The sequence below is a fragment of the Podarcis tiliguerta genome (genome assembly GCF_965153285.1).
Source record: "Podarcis tiliguerta genome assembly, chromosome: 2".
NCBI classification, from domain to species: Eukaryota; Metazoa; Chordata; class Lepidosauria; order Squamata; family Lacertidae; genus Podarcis; species Podarcis tiliguerta.
Genome location: NC_139535.1, coordinates 11,987,764 through 12,009,274, shown reverse-complemented (window position 1 = coordinate 12,009,274; position 21,511 = coordinate 11,987,764). Strand labels below are relative to the sequence as shown.

At 48.7% G+C, this 21,511-nt stretch overlaps 1 protein-coding gene and 1 long non-coding RNA gene across 3 annotated transcripts in view; both read left to right on the top strand.

Annotated features, from left to right (window-relative positions):
- PRRT1 (proline rich transmembrane protein 1) overlaps positions 1–17,823 on the top strand; it is a 28,408-nt gene extending 10,585 nt beyond the window's left edge. The window contains exons 2-5 of one of the 2 annotated variants that reach the window (XM_083426663.1): positions 6,573–6,985; positions 8,646–8,822; positions 13,597–14,867; positions 15,117–17,823. In XM_083426663.1, the coding sequence (XP_083282789.1) occupies positions 6,573–6,985; positions 8,646–8,822; positions 13,597–13,773 (767 nt within the window). In that variant the 3' untranslated portion in view covers positions 13,774–14,867; positions 15,117–17,823. Of the gene's footprint in view, positions 1–6,572; positions 6,986–8,645; positions 8,823–13,596; positions 14,868–15,116 lie in introns of those variants that run through there. The other variant, XM_083426664.1, reaches the window with a different exon arrangement.
- The window catches only part of LOC310671130, an 87,001-nt gene that overhangs the window by 18,327 nt on the left and 47,163 nt on the right, over positions 1–21,511 (top strand). The gene's annotated exons all lie outside the window — the stretch shown is intronic.

Genomic DNA, 21,511 nt, shown 5'->3' with positions numbered 1-21,511 from the left:
CCCCAAGTCACCTTGTTAGCTTAGGAATTTGAACATAGGCCTCCCCAGTTCTAATCTGACCCCCTAACATAGAGATTGAGAACCTGTGGGCCCTTGAGATGTCGCTGGACTACAACTCCCACCATGCCTGCCCATTGGCCATTTTGGCTGAGGCCTGATGGGAGCTGGAGTCCAGCAGCACCTGAAGGGTTAGACCCTGCAACACACACCCTTCCCTCACTCTAACGGCAACCACACCATGCTGCGAGACAGCGATAATGAAAAGTCACAATGAATGCTCACGTTGCTCATTTGCAATTTAATTGGGAATGTATTGTTATAGGGGGGTTTTCAGCGGGTGAGGCTAAAACCTATAAATTAATAAATGGTAGGATTTTGCATACAGTGGTACCTCGGGTTAAGTACTTAATTCGTTCTGGAGGTCCGTACTTAACCTGAAGCACCACTTTAGCTAATGGGGCCTCCTGCTGCTGCCGCACCGCCGGAGCACAATTTCTGTTCTCATCCTGAAGCAAAGTTCTTAACCTGAAGCACTATTTCTGGGTTAGCGGAGTCTGTAACCTGAAGCGTATGTAACCTGAAGCGTATGTCACCCGAGGTACCACTGTATTTAGGATGCGAAGGGAGAAATACCAGCTGCATAGGAATTCCTGGGTTAGCCTATGTAAAAGGACCCGGCTGAGCTAGGGCCTTTAAGAAACAATTGAGGGCCTTTGAGGGCCATTGGCAATGAACAAGAGACAGGGGTTTGGAAGGTTGCCAGGGGTCACTGTATGCTTGAGGAGACAGGGAAAGGGAGTGTGGTAGCCAAGGTTGCTGGGAAGAAGAGGAAGGAAGGCAGGCTGGGACCAATCTTTCGGCAGGCTGGCTGCAGAGTGACTGGGAGAGATGTCTTGGACTCTAGGGATGCACTCTTGAAATAACCATGATAGTAAGATCAGGACTCCCTCCATGCAATCTGAAGGTGTAAATAGGCGGATACAGTGGTACCTCAGGTTACAAACGCTTCGGGAACCTGGAAGTAGTGCCTTGGGGTGAGAACTTTGCCCCAGGATAAGAACAGAAATTGCGTCGCAGCAGCAGTGGGAGGCCCCATTAGCAAAAACGCGTCTCAGGTTAAAAACAGTTTCAGGTTAAAATGGACCTCCGGAACGAATTAAGTTTGTAACCCGAGGTACCACTGTACACCATATTTCTTAAACTTATGACAGTCTCCACCATGTCTTCTACTCTCTCATGTGGGGATGCCTGGAACCCCATGAGCTTTTGCCACCGCTTGGCAGAGAGAGACAGAAGCACCCGACTTTTGTGACAGTACCCAGCAAGCATTGGCTGTTCCACGTGGTACAAGCCCTTCCCGACACCTTATCCCACAAAATCCCTCCTGAGCTCTGAAATGGCGTGTCCGAAATGGTGTGTCCTTGCTGTTGAGTCTCTCGCTGGTCAGGAGATGAGTGCTCCCTTCTTGTCTGCGCCAGAGAGAAAGGCTGTTATCATGAGGGAGTCCGTAGGCTACACGTGGCTGGGCACCCCTGTTTCTCTCCCCTTGGACTGGATTCTGAGCCGGCCCAAGACAATTTGCTGCCTGAGGCAAAGGACAAAACTGCCCTCCTGCACATCTCACCCGCATTGCTTGGATAGAAGCTGACTGGGAGTTCAGTGCCGGCAATTGGACTGCGTATACACCATGCATTTAGACCACGCACCCTTCAAATAATCCTGGAAACTGTAGTAGGCCTAGCTACAATCCCAGCAGCCTTAACAGACTACAGTTCCCAGGATATTTGTGTGTGTGTGTGTGTGTGTGTGTGTGTGCCCGTGTGCACGCATGCAGGCCATTAGATCATAGAATCATAGAATCATAGAGTTGGAAGAGACCACAAGGGCCATCGAGTCCAACCCCCTGCCAAGCAGGAAACACCATCAGAGCACTCCTGACATATGGTTGTCAAGCCTCTGCTTAAAGACCTCCAAAGAAGGAGACTCCACCACACTCCTTGGCAGCAAATTCCACTGTCAAACAGCTCTTACTGTCAGGAAGTTCTTCCTAATGTTTAGGTGGAATCTTCTTTCTTGTAGTTTGGATCCATTGCTCCGTGTCCGCTTCTCTGGAGCAGCAGAAAACAACCTTTCTCCCTCCTCTATGTGACATCCTTTTCTATATTTGAACATGGCTATCATATCACCCCTTAACCTCCTCTTCTCCAGGCTAAACATGCCCAGCTCCCTTAGCCGTTCCTCATAAGGCATCGTTTCCAGGCCTTTGACCATTTTGGTTGCCCTCCTCTGGACACGTTCCAGTTTTTCAGTGTCCTTCTTGAACTGTGGTGCCCAGAACTGCACACAGTACTCCAGGTGAGGTCTGACCAGAGCAGAATACAGTGGCCCTATTACTTCCCTTGATCTAGATGCTATACTCCTATTGATGCAGCCCAGAATTGCATTGGCTTTTTTAGCTGCCGCATCACACTGTTGGCTCATAGCATTATCCAGCGCACTTGAGAGCAATAGTGCTGTTTAGTGGGTGCATGGAAGGCCTGTGGAGCATGTCGCTCTGATCTCCAATGGAGGAAAGCGGCCTGGGGACTGAGGAGGAAGGGTTGGAGAATCTGCCACCCTCGAATACGCTGCCTGAGGTGCTTTGCCTCACCCTGCCTGGCTTGACTCTGGAATAAACAGCCGTGGGGAATGTTAGGCAAACAATGGCTCTTTGTGCAGCTAGGACAGTTGTCTCCTTCAGGATCACTGCCGGGGCGGGCGGGTGAGGCAGAGCGCTGATACCAGGCGGCTGTTGACAAATCCCACGTTTTTGGGGCCAGGGCCAGGCTGAAAGTGTTGAAGAGGGAGCTCTCCAGGCACAGAAGGACAATGGGCTCCACAGCTGCAGCCCAGACAGGTTGAGCAGCCAGCACTGTGGATGCTGAAGTCTTAGAGCTCAACAGTAATAATAATAATAATAATTTATTATTTGTACCCTGCCCATCTGGCTGGGTTTCCCCAGCCACTCTGGGCGGCTTCCAACAAAGATGAAAAATACACTAAAATGTCACATATTAAAAACTTCCCTGAACAGGGCTGCCTTCAGATGTCTTCTGAATGTCAGGTAGTTGTTTATCGCTTTGACATCTGATGGGAGGGCGTTCCACAGGGCGGGCGCCACTACCGAGAAGGCCCTCTGCCTGGTTCCCTGTAACTTTGCTTCTCGCAATGAGGGAACCGCCAGAAGGCCCTCGGCGCTGGACCTCAGTGTCCGGGCAGAACGATGGAGGTGGAGACGCTCCTTCAGATATACTGGACCGAGGCCGTTTAAGGCTTTAAAGGTCAGCACCAATTGTGCTCGGAAACGTACTGGGAGCCAGTGTAGGTCTTTCAAGACCGGTGTTATATGGTCTCGGCGGCCGCTCCCAGTCACCAGTCTGGCTGCCGCATTCTGGATTAGTTGCAGTTTCCGGGTCACCTTCAAAGGTAGCCCCACGTAGAGCGCATTGCAGTAGTCCAGTCAGGCTCCTAGCTTTTATACCAGGCCTGGCCGATCCAGAGGTTTCATATTGCCTGTTGGAAGAGAGTTATTCTGAGGCCTTCTCATGAGGCACACCGAACTGGCCACAGGCATCTGGTTGGCCACTGTGAGAACAGGTTTCTGGACTAAATGGGCCGCTGGCTCTTCCTAGGCCCTTATGAAGCCATGGAGAGCTGCCACTAGTCAGCGTAGATTCGTGGTTGCCAAACACTTTCCCTGTCTACAGAACACTTGAATATAGCTGAGGGTCTTCCCGGACTACTTAACTATTTTTTCTGCCTGTTGTAGCAATTACAATGCGCTGTGCTAGAGGCGGCATAGTTCCTAATTGTCTTTTTATTACTTCTTTTATTTCTTACATTACCATTTGCAGTCCATGGATGTAAGAAATAAAAGGAGAAATAAAAACAGGATTAAAAATATTTTTTATGTTCGATGCAGATATGCCACGGAACACCTTGAGGAGCAATGGGGGTCCACAGACCAGTTTGGGAACCCCTGGTGTGTAGACAGTACTGAGCTGGGTCTGAATCAATATAAGGCAGCCATTTTGGATTCCATGATCTCGCATGATTTTGCGCCACAATTTCCCCTGGAAAAAGACGCTTTTGCGGGGGGCACGGTGCCCAAAACACACATTTTGGGGTGCCACACAAGATTATAGCCTGGGGGGGGGGGCTTTTATTTTGCGGGAAATCATGGCAACCAAAATGGCCACCGTTCTCTTGCAATAAAAAAATGGGATGTTCCCAGTTTTTCCAGGACACTTGCTGGGTATGTTCCAGTATTGTTGGAGTACAGCTCCCATTGGCCCCAGCAAGCAAGGTGAATGAACAGGGAGGATGGGAGTTAGAGTCCACTACCTCAGGAGGGCTACAGTTCTTCCATTCCTGTCATACAGGGCAACTCCATGTTCATGTGAGCCTCAGGCACTGCAGTCTTAGTGGACCGTTGAGCAGCAGACCCCTGAACCAGTGACCAGGACAGCTGCTATGCCTGCTTGCTACTTCTTGTTGACATGTCTTGGTGGGCCTGGGACAGCCTTCACCAACCTCGGTTCCTTTCAGGTTGTTCAGCCTACGAATTCCATCAGCCCCAGCTTTGGTCCAAAGCTTCCAGAAGGCACCTGCTTATAAAAGGCTGTTCTGCTGACCAAGGTTGTGTGGCTCAGCTGGGAAAACCTAAGAACAGCCCTTTGGGCACATGTGGGTAGGGTGCATGGAAGGCTGAACAAAATGGCGGCCACTGGCTGCCATTTCAGGAGGAAGCGGCAAACACTCAAGCTGGGGCTGTTGAGGCAACACATTAGGCTAGTTCCCTGCCTCAAGCCAAAGACATTTGTAATTCAGTCTCCCCAGGGTCCCTGACATACACTCTCCACTGCCTGCCTCCTTTTCACCGGTTCCATGCTACAGTCATTCTCCATCGATCCACCTCGCTTTTCAGACAACTGTGATCTCCAAAAAAACAACTCGCATTGATTAAAGTGTGAGACAGAGGCCCTGCCCTCAGGCTTACAAACTGAAAAGACACACAGAACGGAAGAGCGTAGCTTAGGGAAAAGCAGAGAAACGAAATTAGTTAGCTAATGCTGGAACAAAGGGCTCCCTCCGGCAACCTGCTTATTCAGCATCCATCCTAATTTGCCTGCTCAAAGCTTACATGATTGTTAGTCTAGATCAGATTTCCTCAGACTTGGCCCTCCAGATGTTTTTGGCCTACAACTCCCATGATCCCTAGCTAGTAGGACCAGTGGTCAGGGATGATGGGAACTGTAGTCTCAAAACATCTGGAGCGCCGAGTTTGAGGAAGTCTGGTTTAGATCCAGTCTTTCGAAAGCCTTCATTCTTATTTGTTTACACGGTGGTTATATGGCAAGGAGCATTCATCCTGATAGACCTGCAGGGTGTTCCTACATCTTACTGCTAGTTATAGTCATTCATTCCACATTTTGCAATGTCTTTCTCTGTCACTTTCTAGACTGCAAAAAGGCCCCTCCAGGCTAGTGCCTGTAATCAATGCAATAATAGTACGTTAGTGGTGGATTTATGTTAGACATTCCACCCAAAACTGGGATGTTAATCTTCCGGGACGCACTCCCACATGAGTCATATGACCCACGACTCGCTCTTGCCTCCCCCCAAGTGTTTTTTTTTGGGGGGGGCGATAGCGCAGCGCCCAAAATGGCCGCCACAATCTCACAAGAAAAAACCAGGATATCCTGTTTTTCCCCAGGACACTTGGCAGGTAATCCATTCTGCAGTTCTGCCGTATTTCCCCAATGTTACTATATCATTGACTTACTGCAAGCTAAGCACCCCAAAGCTTTTGCAGGTGCATATGATATTGAAAGTGCGGCTGTGTATAACGTCCCAATAATATCATGAGCACAAAGCATGATGAATGATTATTGGAAAAAAGGGACATCTGGAGGGGCACGTAATTGTGCAAACCTAAAGCTTGGGTTGTTTTTGTATCCTGCAAAATACAGACTGTGAACCTTCATTTCTGGGCTTTGTTCAATATGACAGCATGGTGTGTGCCCCTTGTACATCAGCCTGGTAAGATTCAGCCACATTGCATCTCTCTGATGAGTGCTTTGATGTTTAGCTGGGCTTCCATCGAAAGAGCATCCCGCCAGCATTAGAACTTATTTGAGCTAAGAGAAAAGCATGCATAGGCCTGGTACGTTGGTTCCAAAAGCTGCTTTAACCAGTCATCTGAATGCCAGAATGGAGAGAATGTGTATCAGATTTGTAGGCAAGCACAAGTTGCAAGCACTTTGGTGGATGAGATTTGAATTCAAGACAGTGTTGCTGGATACATTAAATGAATGTGCCTTTGTTTGGTTGTTGAAATGGAGGTTTCGCGGAAAAGGAAAAGGCACTGGTAGTCCTGCTTGGGGGTTGTTGTTATTGTTTTGGGGCAATCCCTTACCAGCTAAAGTCCAATTTTTCAAATTATGCTGTGCTGCTGAGTGTATATTGATGCCCCTTTAACATCTTTTCCTTGTGGCTCCCCACCCCCATGTTGTCTTTTCCTTCCTCCTTAGGACTCCCCGACTCTGCCCCCCACACCTCTCCTCCCCCCTACAACGCCCCTTTGCAGCCGCCTCCTCCACCCCCGCAAGATGCCCCCATCCCCGGCTACAGCGACCCCCCTGCCACGACCGTCCACTCAGGCACTGCCACATTGCCCCGGCTCGGAGGGGCTGCTACCCTGCCACGCCCTCCCCCTACATCAGCCACCCTGCCGCGCCCGCCACGCCACCACTCCGCCACCCTGCCGCGCCTCCCCCCGGATCCCTACATGCAGGAAACTCAGTTCAATGGAGCCCCTCAGGGCTACGTCGTGCAGACTCATCCACCAGTCGGGACCCTACCGATCGGAGGCTATATGCACCCGGGATACCCTGTCCAGCTACAGCCGTGCACGGCATACCTTCCGGTCTACCCAGTAGGGGCGGTGAGTTGTTTATGGTGGTGGGCAATCTGAAGTGCTTCTTATGGGTGTGAGCAACTTGCGGGCAACTGCGTATATGTGCGGCGCTAGGAAATCATTAAATTCATACCTGGAAATGGGGAGAGCTGGAGAGTTCTTGTGGCCCGTGAAGAGACCCTTCCTGGAGCCCAAAGGCGACATCAGGGAGGGCAGAGAAGAGGCTGGATGCGCAGCAGGGCTTTGCTTATGCTGCTCAGCCTTCCCCCCCTAACAGCTGAAATGCGGGACAGCGCAGCAGCCACAGCCACCAATTTCCCTCGCATTCTCCTGCCCACAGCTGTCAACTTTCCCCTTTTCTTGCAAGGAATCCTATTCGGAATAAGGGAATTTCCCTTTAAAAAAGGGAAAGGTTGACAGCTATGCTCCTGCCTCAGTTCCATTGTGGCTAGTTTTGCTACAGTATTTCTGATCTGGATTGGAGAGAGAGCGGCAGAGAGGGCATTTAGAGGGTGCTCCCCACTTACGCAATTTTCACTTATATATGTGGGGTGCCAGAACAGGTGGGGAGTCACCTATATTATGAGTTTTTGCATGCTATTGTCATTAATTTATGCATTTTTAGGCACACTTTAATCTGCATTTGTGTGCACGTTACCTGGATAGAGAACTGCGCTGCAAAAAACTGGAGCAAAGTTTGAAAGGTGGCTGTGTTTCAGTCTGTGCGTTGTTTTGGAAAGTCTGGTTTTTGACAGGTTTGCCTTTTAAATTATGATTATGATTATATTTATACCCTGCCCATCTGGCTGGGATTCCCCAGCCACTCTGGGCGGTATTTGTGGTTGTCTAGTCGTTTAGTCGTGTCCGTCTCTTCGTGATCCCATGGACCAGAGCACGCCAGGCACTCCTGTCTGCCTCCCGCAGTTTCGTCACATCTGAAAACATAAGTGAATATCTAAGAAACTTAAGTGAATCAAGATTCTTCCCCATCCCTAGAACCCTGCCTCCCACCGGCATCCTGAAGTGGTACAGTACTGGAAGTGCTTATTCACATTTATCGTGACATTCATGTGCCTGGTGCATTACAAACAGCACTTAAGCCGGGCCTATGTTTTCCATAGTTATGGTTTTCCCAGTAGTGATGTATGGAAGTGAGAGCTGATCGCCGAAGAATTGATGCTTTTGAATTATGCTGCTGGAGGAGACTCTTGAGAGTCCCATGGACTGCAAGAAGATCAAACCTCTCCATTCTGAAGGAAATCAGCCCTGAGTGCTCACTGGAAGGACAGATCGTGAAGCTGAGGCTCCAATACTTTGGCCACCTGATGAGAAGAGAAGACTCCCTGGAAAAGACCCTGATGTTGGGAAAGATGGAGGGCACAAGAAGAAGGGGACGACAGAGGACGAGATGGTTGGACAGTGTTCTCAAAGCCACAAACATGAGTCTGACCAAACTGCAGGAGGCAGTGGAAGACAGGAGTGTCTGGCGTGCTCTGGTCCATGGGGTCACGAAGAGTCGGACACGACAAAACGACTAAACAACAAACAATGCTTTCTGAGGGGTTTACAATATGAAATCCCCCTGAGTGTGCTGAATGCTTTAGGCCACCTTTGACACTTCCGGAGAGAAGCAAAATGGAGACTCCTTCCTCCCGTGACACCGGCTTTTCTCCCCTCTTGCTTGCAGGCCTACCCTCAGGCCAACCCTCCTCCTCCACCATCTCTGTCCCCTACACAGATGACCCCCGGCATCGCCATCCTGGAACCAAGGCGCCCGCCCCACGATTACCTTCCCATCGCGGTCCTCACCACCATCTGCTGCTTCTGGCCGACGGGGATCATTGCCATCATCAAGGCCGTGCAGGTGAGCAGCTGAGGAAGGGAAGAGGGGAGGTACAAGAATCATGGAACTGTAGACTTGGAAGGAGCCCTAGTCCAACTTCCTGGAATGCAGGAATCTTTCAGGGCTCGAACCCACAGCCCTGGGATCATGAGTCTTATGCTCTACCGACTGAGCTATCCGTATAAGGCCCTGTTCAGCTCAGGACCAGGTTACTTGAGGGACTGCCTTATCCCTTATGAACCCAGATTGCGGCAGTCTACAGGAGAGCTTCTCCTGCAAAGATCTCAGAAACCTGCTATGCAGTAACTCAGAGCAGGGCTTTTGGTGGGGTTGGCTTTGTTCTGTGGGAAAGATACAACCAGCATTTACTATCTGCATTCTTCCAATACCATGGACATAGCTGTCAACTTTCAGATTTGAAAATAAGGGATCAGCAGCCTCACCTGTCCTGGGGACAGTCTACGGGATATCTAACAATCCGGGATAGCAGCAGGAAGCAGCGAGAAACGGTGCTGGAATAAGGGAATTTCCTGCAAAAAAAGGGAAGGTTGACAGCTATGACTATGGAAAACGTAACATTCCTTTATCTCAGCGGGGTAAATGGGTCTTTACCACAAGTGTCTACTTTGTTGGGGTTTCAGTCTTATTTAAAATGTATTTGCTATTTCTGTGGGGGGGGGGGGGGGTTCATTAGCAAACCAAAACCTAATGCTATTTTAGGTTGCATCAACAGAAGTATAATGTCCAGATCAAGGGAAGTAATCGTCCCACTCTATTCTGCCTTGGTCAGACCACACCTGCAATACTGCGTCCAATTCTAGGCACCACAGTTTAAGAAGGATGTTGACAAGCTGGAAGGTGTGCAACCAAGATAATAAAGGGTCTGGAAACCAAGCCTGATGAGGAATGGTTGAAGGAGCTAGGTATGTTTAGCCTGGAAATAGAAGACTGAGAGAAGATATCCTAGTCATCTTCAAATATCTCAAGGGCTGTCACCAGGGCCAGATTTAGGTTTGATGAGGCCCATAGCTACTGCCTCTCCAGAAGCCCCATATGATGTGCTTTGTGCCGTTGAACCAATCACGCAACATTCATTCCCTACTAATAAATCCACAACACTTAAAATATAAATCCAGGGACATTAAATGAAATCCGGGGATGGATTTTGTCCAGGGACAGATTTGTAAATCCAGGGACTGTCCCCGGGAAACGGGGACTTCTGGTAACCATAATTTAACAACCTCCAATGAAGGAGAGTCCACCACCTTCCGAGGTAGACCATTCCACTGTCAAAGAGTTGGTCTACAACCCTCATCATTCCTTGGCAGCTTAGCCAATGGTCAGGAATGATGGGTGTTGTAGTTCAATGGCATCTGGGGACCCGTGGTCGATGATCACAGCTGTCACAAAACCCCGCTCCATAATGCAGTCAATGGGTTTGAATAGGGTGGCAACCGATACTGTTGCTGTTGAAGGTTTTAATCTTGTCACAACGGTAAATTCTGTCCCATGTTGTGAGCCGTAAGCCACCCTTTTTCATCCGCAGAAACAGGCTGAAGATTTTGAGGAATATGCAAGCAGTTAAAATGGGGGAAAAGGAAACAGTTTTAATTCCTCAGGAACATATGCTCGGCGCACTCCCTGTTCACGTCTGGCTGGCACCCCTCACCTCCCACACGCGCACACATTTTGTACTCAGTCGCTTCGTTCTGTGCTCTGGAAATAATCCCGTGCTTGAGAGGAGGCTGGCAGCCATTTTACCAAGCTAGAAGAGCATGAGGTTTCTTGCCTCCAGCTGAGGTGCCGAGTCCATCTCTGCCTGCCTGCCTTCCCGCCCACCCATAAAGGATAAATAACATGTAACTCTGGTGCTTGGCGGCCGCTGACTCCTACTCAGAGAGAAAAGCGTTCTGGGAACATGCTATGAAGATGACAATGTTGGGAAAGTGCTCGTGGAGTGATTTCTAAAAGCTACAAACTGGCTTTTGCTACAGTCCTAAATGGAGTTAACTGTGGGTTAAACCACTGAGCCTAAGACTTGCTGATCAGAAGGTCGGAGGTTCGAATCCCTGCGACGGGGTGAGCTCCCGTTGCTCGGTCCCAGCTCCTGCCAACCTAGCAGTTCGAAAGCATGTCAAAGTGCAAGTAGATAAATAGGTACCGCTCCGGCGGAAGGTAAACGGCGTTTCCGCGCGCTGCTCTGGTTCGCCTGGTTAGTCAGGCTGGCCACATGACCCGGAAGCTGTACACCGGCTCCCTCGGCCAATAAAGTGAGATGAGCACCGCAACCCCAGAGCCGTCCGCGACTGGACCTAACGGTCAGGGGTCCCTTTACCTTTAAGCTTAGGGTGGGGAATACCTTCAGGGGAGCGGGGTGGGGTGGGGGCAGATGTCAGTGATGGGTGGGGCTACAGGCAAAAGTGGGTGGGGCGACAGATGTGGCTTTGTAATGTAGGCAACATCCCATTTACGCATAGGTAGACCTTCCAAGTATCCCTGTTTTCCAAGGGACTGTCCCAGATTTACAGAAGCCATCCCGGTTTCTGACTTGATCCCAGAATGTCCTGCTTTTCCTTAAAGGTAAAGGTAAAAGTACCCCTGCCCATACGGGCCAGTCTTGACAGACTCTAGGGTTGTGCGCCCATCTCACTTAAGAGGCCGGGGGCCAGCGCTGTCCGGAGACACTTCCGGGTCACGTGGCCAGCGTGACGAAGCTGCTCTGGCGAGCCAGAGCCACACACAGAAACGCCGTTTACCTTCCCACTAGTAAGCGATCCCTATTTATCTACTTGCAGCCAGGGGTGCTTTCGAACTGCTAGGTTGGCAGGCGCTGGGACCGAACAGCGGGAGCGCACCCCGCCGCGGGGATTTGAACCGCCGACCTTTCGATCGGCAAGCCCTAGGCGCTGAGGCTTTTACCCACAGCGCCACCCGAGTCCCCCGCTTTTCCTTAGGACATCCCTATTTTCATCGGAGAACTGTTGCAGGCTTTGCATAGGTCAAGGGGTTTCCACACATAGATCTCTCTCTATCCAGGCAAGCATAAGGGATTCTCACAGTTCAGTGACACATTTCAGGCAAAGGAGGTCATGGAGCAGGGCTGGTGAGGGCTGTGGCTTGGAGAGAATCCTGAGGGCCACATAGTAATACCCGGAGGGCCATATTTGGGCCACGGGCCCAAGACTCTCCACTCCTGATCTAAGCATTTGAACACAATGGGGTGTGTTTCTTAGTATAACTTAGTGCTGATAATCATTTCTTCTCCCAGGGAATCCAGGGAATTGCAATTCCACCTTCTGTGTTTATTACTTGTCCTGGCCTCCCTTGTCCCTCTTCTTTTTAATTTCCTTTTACACACTTGGGGCCCAGTTTCCACACCGGCATAGTTCGCTCTCTTTCAAGGTTAAGTTATCTGGAGCTGAGCGGCATGCTCAGAAGGATAGCAGGAAGTTCCAGCCAGACTATTTATTTATTAATTGTTCCGTAAAACACAGGCCTCCGGACAACTCGCAGAGAATTAAAAACAGCTTTTGAAAGTCAAAAATATAAATAAAGTACCGCAAAGATGCCGCAATAAAATCCATAACCAGCACAGAGAACAAAATTCATAGACAACCACAATCAATTAACTGAGCTATTTGGAAAGCTGAAACCATATTAAAAAAATAAACAACCCTTAAAACAATCCAACGGATAAAAGCAGGGACAGGGAAGAGATGAACAGTCTAACAGAGGCTAATAAAGACAGGGAGGATATTAAAAGGGCCTGGGAGCTCTCCCTACCCCCACACACTATGACCACCTCCAAATTTATTGCAGAGTCCTGGGGGAACCCCCAGAACAGGTAATCCTATGCCCTTTTAAAATGTGTTTTTTTGGGGGGGTTGTTATTGGATTGTTGTTTTTATTTTGATTATGTATTTTGTGGTTTTATATTTTGATTTTATTCTGTGAATCACCCTGAGACCTCCAAGTATAGGGCAGTGCAGTGGCGTAGCGTGGGGGGTGCAGGGGGGGCTGGCCGCACCGGGCGCAACATCTGTGGGGGGGGCGCTCGCACTCGCAGCTCTCTGCCCCTACCTGGCTCACTCACTCTCTCTCACTGCAGTGCTGGCTGTGCGAATCTGATCCGAGCAGCCTGGTCGCCGCCCACTGTGGAGGGGAGGGTGCCAGGCGTGCGGTGCGGTGCGGTGCGGAGAGAGAGCAAGGGACTATCTGGGGGAGGGACAGTGCAGCGGGGGGGGGGGGCGCAAATTACTTGCCTTGCCCCGGGTGCTGACAACCCACGCTACACCACTGGGGCAGTGTATAAATTCAGTCACTCAATCAATCAAATAATTGGGTTGTATGTTTTGTTTATGGGACGCAGGTGGCGCTGTGGGTAAAACCTCAGTGCCTAGGACTTGCTGATTGTAAGGTCGGTGGTTCGAATCCCCGCGGCGGGGTGAGCTCCCGTCGTTCGGTCCCAGCTCCTGCCCACCTAGCAGTTCGAAAGCACCCTTAAGTGCAAGTAGATAAATAGGTACCGCTTTATAGCGGGAAGGTAAACAGCGTTTCCGTGTGCTGCGCTGGTGCTGGCTCGCCAGATGCAGCTTCGTCACGCTGGCCACGTGACCCGGAAGTGTCTTCGGACAGCGCTGGCTCCCGGCCTCTTGAGCGAGATGAGCGCGCAACTCTAGAGTCGGACACGACTGGCCCGTATGGGCAGGAGTACCTTTACCTTTACGTTTTGCTCAGAAGCCTATTTTGGCATTAAGCAGCACACGAAATAACCATTCTCCTCTCACTTCTTCAGGTGCGGACTGCAGTTGCCCGCGGTGACATCGTATCAGCAGAAATCGCCTCACGAGAGGCCCGCAACTTCTCCTTCATCAGCCTGGCTGTGGGCATCGCGGCCATGGTCCTGTGCACTATCCTCACTGTCGTGATCATCATCGCTGCTCAGCACCACGACAATGACTGGGACCCCTAGCGCCCGGCAGCCTTGCCTTCCGACTCCTCCTGTGCCCCTGGCAACCGGTGTCAACAGCCCTGGAAGGAAACCGACAACACACCCCGGCAACCATTGCTCCCAAGGATGGTCCTTGGCAACTGTCTCCCCTGCGGTCCTTAGCAACCGTCTCCTCCCCCACCGCCAACACTACTTGGAATGCTTGGCAACCGTCTCCCACAAAGCTCCCGGCAGTATTAATGGTACCTACTCAGCAAAATGACTTCTGGAAGACGATATTCAGACTGAATGCTGACACACCCGAGGGGGCCCGTCAGCTGGGGCTCCTCGCGACAAATTTTCCATCCTGCCGGTTTTTAGATTTTTTTATTTTAATCCAGAATACTTTGCTTGCTTCTTTCCTTCCCAAAGAGTAGGCTCCACTCTCTCGTGCCCATGGCAACAGCCGCCTTCCTTCTGCTGCATTCTGCATGCCTCCTACTGCCTGTTTAACAGGACAATGCACCACACCTGTGTACTCATTAAGCATTACCCCTTTGTATCCACAATTGCTTTCTGGCAGTTCCACCACGTGAAATAAGGCCAAATAAGATGCTCTGCCAATGTTGCTGCTGTTCCATCAGCCAATTCTCCCTTCCTTGCAGGAGGAGGTGGAGTGACTGAATATTGGGGGCAGTTTGAACCTCTTACCTCCCTTTTATTTTGTTTCCCATCCAAATCCACCCTCCCTCTCTGCACTGAATAATACAGCCTTGCTCTGTTGTCTTTTAGCTCTCTGTTTTAGATAGGAACCCCTTCTAAAATAGGTTGATTCCCAAAGAATTATTCAAGATGGCGGTCAAAAATATTCATGTGCAGTTAGGAAGCCATAGCCCTTCCCTTCACCATTTAATTTTTGCATCTGCTCCTAGCTGCCCAGTCCTTCTCGAGGTTTCTTTGAAGAATGCCCTGTATTGCTTAAAAGCATCTCTTTTTAAAAGTACCTCTCCATTTCATATGACTCTTTTAAAAAACGTCCCATCGCTAAAGAACGTACGGGGGGAAAAACTGAGAGTAGGAGAAAGAAGTATCTTCTCTCATGTGGTGGCAGATGGAGTGATGGATATTAGAGCTGGGCGATACCTAGAATCATAGAATCATAGAATCCTAGAGTTGGTAGAGACCACAAGGGCCATCGAGTCCAACCCCCTGCCAAGCAGGAAACACCATCAGAGCACTCCTGACATATGGTTGTCAAGCCTCTGCTTAAAGACCTCCAAAGAAGGGGACTCCACCACACTCCTTGGCAGCAAATTCCACTGTCAAACAGCTCTTACTGTCAGGAAGTTCTTCCTAATGTTTAGGTGGAATCTTCTTTCTTGTAGTTTGGATCCTGGTTTTCAACATTGTGAAATTTATCTGTTTTAGACCCCTAAGCAGTAGCACTTGCCAGGACATTATACCGTTCACCTCTACATAGTTACATTATTTCAGACATCATGATATATCAGTATATCACAATGTTTACCTGGTGATTTATCACCATGTTGAAAGCCAGACCTAACACACACATATTGATTCACAATATATTGCCAGATTATGGAACCAATATTACGATATTATTTATTTGTTGAATTTATATACCACCCTATACCCGGAGGTCTCAGGGCAGTTATGGACTTCAAACTGGTTCCGGATGATATACTGATATATCACACAGCCCTGATGTTTATATAAAGAAGAAGAATAGAATTGTTGGGGAGTAAGCGGGTGGCGCTGTGGTCTAAACCACCGAGCCTAGGGCTTGCTGATCGGAAGGTCGGCGGTTCGAATCCCTGCAACGGGGTGAGCTCCCGTTGCTCGGTCCCTGCTCCTGCCAACCTAGCAGTTCGAAAGCACGTCAAAATGCAAGTAGATAAATAGGTACCGCTCCAGCGGGAAGGTAAACAGCGTTTCCATGCGCTGCTCTGGTTTCGCCAGAAGCGGCTTAGTCATGCTAGCCACGTGACCCAGAAAAACTGTCTGTGGACAAATGTCGGCTCCCTCGGCCAGTAAAACGAGATGAGCGCCGCAACCCCAGAGTCATTCACAACTGGACTTAACTGCCAGGGGTCCTTTACCTTTACCTAAGGGACCCACAAGGATAAATCTAGTCCAACCCCCTGCAATGCAGAGATCTTTCACCCAATGTAGGGCTCAAACCCACAACCTTGTGGGTCTCTCGCTCTACTGACTGAGCTATCACACAAAGCCTTGTATGTAGCCAGTTATTCGGATTCCTTCCCACTCTCTTCTCAATGCTTGGGGGTAGATTGAAATATAGCCATCTCTTATCCACACTGCTTGCCTTACAAGCTGGGTTTATAGAGGTAATAGTCATTTAAAACTTTGGAGAGCAAGGCTGTTCCTTAGCTGCCATATGAAAAACATACCACAAGCACTTTTAGTTATTTTTTATTTGTTAAAAAGCAAAAAGAATTAGGTGGAGAAAGAGAAAGGGCACAATATGGGGAATAAGCAGCAGAACCTCAAAAAACAGGTTGTGACAGTGGTATTTCCAGTGAGCAGGCAGAAGCCAGGGCAAGACTGCAAGAAAGGCACTTTGACTTGTACGAAGTAACCCAGTGAGGCCTAGTCTACGGTTTGCAAGCACTTCAGACTGCAGCTGCGGGGAGTGTATTTTCCTTTTTTTAAATAAACAAAACACCAAACTGATCCCCTACCTTAACGACACTTTGTAAATAGAGCCCATGTGATGTTGTGGTATTTATCTTAACAGCATTTTAATCCTGTTCTTCAATCAAAAATGACTCCCGAGCCCCAGAGCGGCTTATAAGTATCAGTGATAAGACTAAGAGTAGTTAACATGTAAGAATATTTGACTTAGACCGCTTGGATACAAAGATGACTGTCTCACGGCCTGACCTACCTCACAGGGTCGTGGTGAGGATTAAACAGAGGGACCATGTATTCTGTCCGTAGCTCTTTGAAGGAAGGGCGGGATTTTTTAAACAGAAAATGTAACAAACAACAGGAGAAGAGATGGACGAGGCCCTTCTTATGGAAGATAGGTTTCTATCAGGGCTTCCTGATAGACAGGACTTCCCAAACTATGGTCCACAGACAACCAGTGGCTCACAAGCTTGAGGTTGGGAGACGGCACATCCATCATATTAAAAAGCCATGTAGCTTTTTAATTTGCGTTTTAATCACTGCTTTTCTTTCTTGTGGCTTACTGTATTGCAGTTTGAATTCTACACAACAAAATAAAATACAATATATAAGAAATAAAAGCAGCAAAAAAACCAAACCAAAACCCAACCTTCCCTAGAAATCATACAGTATCTAGTGTGGCACTACACTGGGAAGAAAAATAATCAAGTCCAGTGGTTTGCAGAGAGTGGTGGTGGTGGTGAGGTTGGGGAACTACTGTTTTATTTACAAGGAGGTTTGTTTGTTTATAAGCAGACTTTCAAATAGGGCATTCCCCAGCTACGATCTGTAACGGGACAGTTCACTCTGTCACTTTGTTGTGTACAGAGCCAACCTTAGAGACAGTCGGCATATTGTGCTAAACAAAGGCAGAATTCTGGACTATAGTCTGTTGGTCCAGGATGGGAGAACTACTGTATGCTAAACCTTTTGCGCTGATGGGCTAGCTTTCTAAATGCAGGGAAGGGTGGGGTGTTTTTTTTTTTAAGGGGTGGGGTGTTTTTAAACATGGTATCATACCACTTCAGTATGACAAGTAGATTGGCTCCAAGGGGCATTGAGAAAAATTTAGCAGATATGAGGCTAGACATGGGCGCAGAAGTGTGAGCATATGTTGAATGGTTCAGGCGCTGCAGGGCATAATTAAATCTGGGTATTGGCTGTTTGGCTTCTCGTTTCCAGGCCAGCCGCCCCGCCCCAGACTCCACCAAACCCCATATTCCGTCACACGAGCTCCCAATTCATTCCCCGCACACCCACTTTTATTTTATTGGATGTTGGACTCCGTTATTTATTATCTGTTTGCAAGTGACTGGTTACAGAATCTCTCTCTCTCTATATATATATATTACTTAATAAAGACATTTGATTGATTCTCAACATCCTACCTGGCTGTATTTTTAAACAGCATTAGCTACCAGCACCCCAATTTGCTCTGCGTGGGACCCCTTGCCTTTTTCTCGACAATGGGGATAGATGCCAAGCCCCCCACCCCCCTGGCCCATCTATTCCTCCTGGATCCTGCCTGGCCTCAGCTCCTCTTTGCAGATGGTGTACGAGCTATGCCAGAAAATCCAGAATTTCCTCTCCCCCGCCATTCACCTCACCTCCTCTCTCTCTCTCTTTCAAAACCCAGTGTTCCCGCCCCCCTCCTCTCCCCATTATTTCCCCTCGGTTTACGACCGCCAATATGGACTTCCCAAGCTCTGCTGTCTCTCAGGAGACGGTTGCTTAGGAACAGCAAGAGGGGTACGTATAGATTCAAAGCAGCAGCGTGTGAGACAGCCCACGGTAAAGAGAGGTTGGCTGCAGGGGAGGCAAACGGGAAGAACCCGCAATGGTAACAGCAAGGGAGAACTGCGGGTTTTCTGAGCAGCTTCTCTTGGCTACATCCCAACGCCAGACTGAAACCCATCACTCAGCTCCCGCCAGCAACGCACCATCATTTCAGGTTTTGGCTTGGGATTGCTTGAAACATCCCTTCTCCACATCCCAAATAATCTACCACATAGGGGAGGGAATTATGGCAGTTTACAAGCAGCTGGTCTGTTTGTACAGTTTGTTTCCAGAATTTTGCTTTTCGAAGGATTTTAGGGAAAGAGGAGGCTGTGCTAAAGGGACGCGGGTGGCACTGTGGGTAAAACCTCATCACCTAGGACTTGCCGATCGTCAGGTCGGCGGTTCGAATCCCCGCGGCGGGGTGCGCTCCCTTTGCTCGGTCCCAGCGCCTGCCAACCTAGCAGTTCGAAAGCACTCCCGGGTGCAAGTAGATAAATAGGGACCGCTTACTAGCGGGAAGGTAAACAGCGTTTCCATGTGCTGCGCTGGCTCGCCAGATGCAGCTTGTCATGCTGGCCACATGACCCGGAAGTGTCTTCGGACAGCGCTGGCCCCCGGCCTCTTAAGTGAGATGGGCGCACAACCCTAGAGTCGGACACGACTGGCCCATATGGGCAGGGGTACCTTTACCTTTTTAGGCTGTGCTAAAGACCATGAAGATAAGGGAGAGTTGGTCTGTAGGGCAAATGAAGTCTGTATGCGTTGCCCCCTGAAAGAAAGAAGCCCAATTATTCAGCTCTGCAACTATGGGATGATTCAAAAACACCACCAAATATTGAAGCCCTGCTCCCAGTCTTCCTTTTTTTTTTTTAAGAATAATGTTTTATTAAGCGACCAATCACATCAAATCAAACCAAATTACATAAATTCCAAATTACACAGCCGAGTTTTAAATTTTTGTTGGGGGTACCCATATTTCAAGTTCCGAAGGGATCCAATCAACTTCTTGCTTCTTACTGCTGTTTTAATGTCCACAAATCTAACCTTATGATGTTCACAGTACTATCCAGTCCTTTCTTATTATTTTTCCACATCTCTTGTTGTTATTTTCACATATTTTTCCTTTCTCTTTGTGACCTCTAATAGTCTCCGCAAGCTGGTTAGAACAGTTTGTAATCCTGCGTGGATATTAATTTTTTTATCCAGTAGCCATATCCAGACGTTTTCCATATAATATCACTTCCATACATCAAAACAGTCTTAGCGTCATTAATCTTCACCAATCTGCCTCCTTTCTCAAAACCTCTGAGGAGATTCACTAGGAATGGAGTCTGAAAACAAATCCGTTCTTCCTCCCGGCTATAAATCCTTTGGCAAGATGGCGACTCCGAATTAATTGCTGCGCCATTCCCAAAAGCTCTTATTGCTTCTAGGTCTCCATAAAGCATACTTTTGGTTAAAGTTTATCTCCACACAGACCTTAATCATCCTGCTTGGGTCAGTTCAACTGACGGTTCTAATGAGGAGGGGTTCTTGTAAATCACATAGAAGGAAAGTAAAAAAGGTCCCCCCCCCATTCAGCCCCGTTGTCAACATACCCCGCCTTTGGTGTATCTTCATCATAAAATATTCCTGTTTCTCCAGCCCGTCGTCTTCTTTCGCAGAGGTCACTTAAATTAGCAGACTTCACTCCCCTTCTTCACTTGAAATATGTGCATTTGCTTCTTTTGTAATTAATTATTCCAAATTGCTGCAACTAGTGCGCGATCAGAGACAGCGTCCAAGAGAGCCGATGTCCACACTGGGGCATTCGGCCTAGGGCCCTCACCCCCTTCTTTCGAATTAGGGGGTGGTTTATGGGCACAGCAGGCAAGGGCAGTGTTCCCCATTTCCTTGGGGCAACAAGGGAGGCTGCCTACTCCCATAACAGCCTCTTAATTACCCCGTGTGGCTCGGAGAGATGGTATTGTCGGCCATCTTCCAATGCGCCCCCTAATGGCCCCCCAGTCTTCCTTCCTTCCAAGATTGTACCAAGTCCATGTGTTTTCACACTAAGTGGTTTTGCAGCCATAAGGTCTAGAAACTTGTCATTACATCTTTCTTTCTTTCTTTCTTTCTTTCTTTCTTTCTTTCTTTCTTTCTTTAAAAAATGAAAGCTCTGTATGAGATGAGGGGTAATATTTTGAAAGTGTTGACGTCTAGGCAATATTTCTAGTAAAATCATGTGTCTAATGTAATCCCAGCGGTGCAGAAAACAGAAACGTACGTGGCGTTGGACAGTGATATCGCTAAACAGGTCCCCCCCCCTTTTTTTAATTGCTGAGATTTCACCAGCCCATACATTTCCATCCACAAGGGTTGCAAACGTGCTCATTTTTAAAATAAAAGGAAGGCAGCAGTCTCTGCACCCAGCCAAATTCCATGCTGGGTGCCAAGATCTCTATCTGTGTACAGTATTGTGTGGCTGCACAGAAATTATGCTTTGATCTCCCACACAAGGGTTTGTGTATCCACTCGAATGGACTTAAGAACAAAAGCAGAGGCTGCTGGATCAGGGCAATGGCCCACATAGCCCAGCATCCTGCTTCCACAGTGGCCAATCAGATGTCTATGGGAAACCCCAGGAAACCCCTGTGGTTCCCTTCAACTGGTATTCAGAGTAACCATCATTCACGTCGCAGAGCAGCAAAAAATAAAATAAAAATGGGACAGGGGACAACACATTCAGGGAAGCAAACCTGGTACTTTCAGAGAGCTTTGGACTACAATTCCCATCAGCCCCAGCCATTGACATGAGAATGATCGGAGTTGTAGCCTGAAACATGTGGAGCATACCGCATTCGCTACACGTTCTCTATAAAAGGGCAGGGTGATAAAAAGCATACCACAAAGATGAACATCAGCAGCACTGCCTCATTTGGTCCAGCGCTGAGGGCCTTCTGGTGGTTCCCTCGCTGCGAGAAGCCAAGTTACAGGGAACCAGGCAGAGGGCCTTCTCGGTGGTGGCACCCGCCCTGTGGAACGCCCTCCCACCAGGTGTCAAAGAGAAAAATAACTACCAGACCTTTAGAAGACATCTGAAGGCAGCCCTGTTTAGGGAAGCTTTGAATGTTTAATAGATTATTGTATTTTAGTGTTCTGTTGGAAGCCGCCCAGAGTGGCTGGGGATACCCAGCCAGATGGGCGGGGTTAAAATAATAATAATAAATAATAATAATAATAATTTTTATTTATACCCTGCCCTCCCCACCCAAGGCCGGGCTCAGGGCAGCTAACAAGCAATAATAAA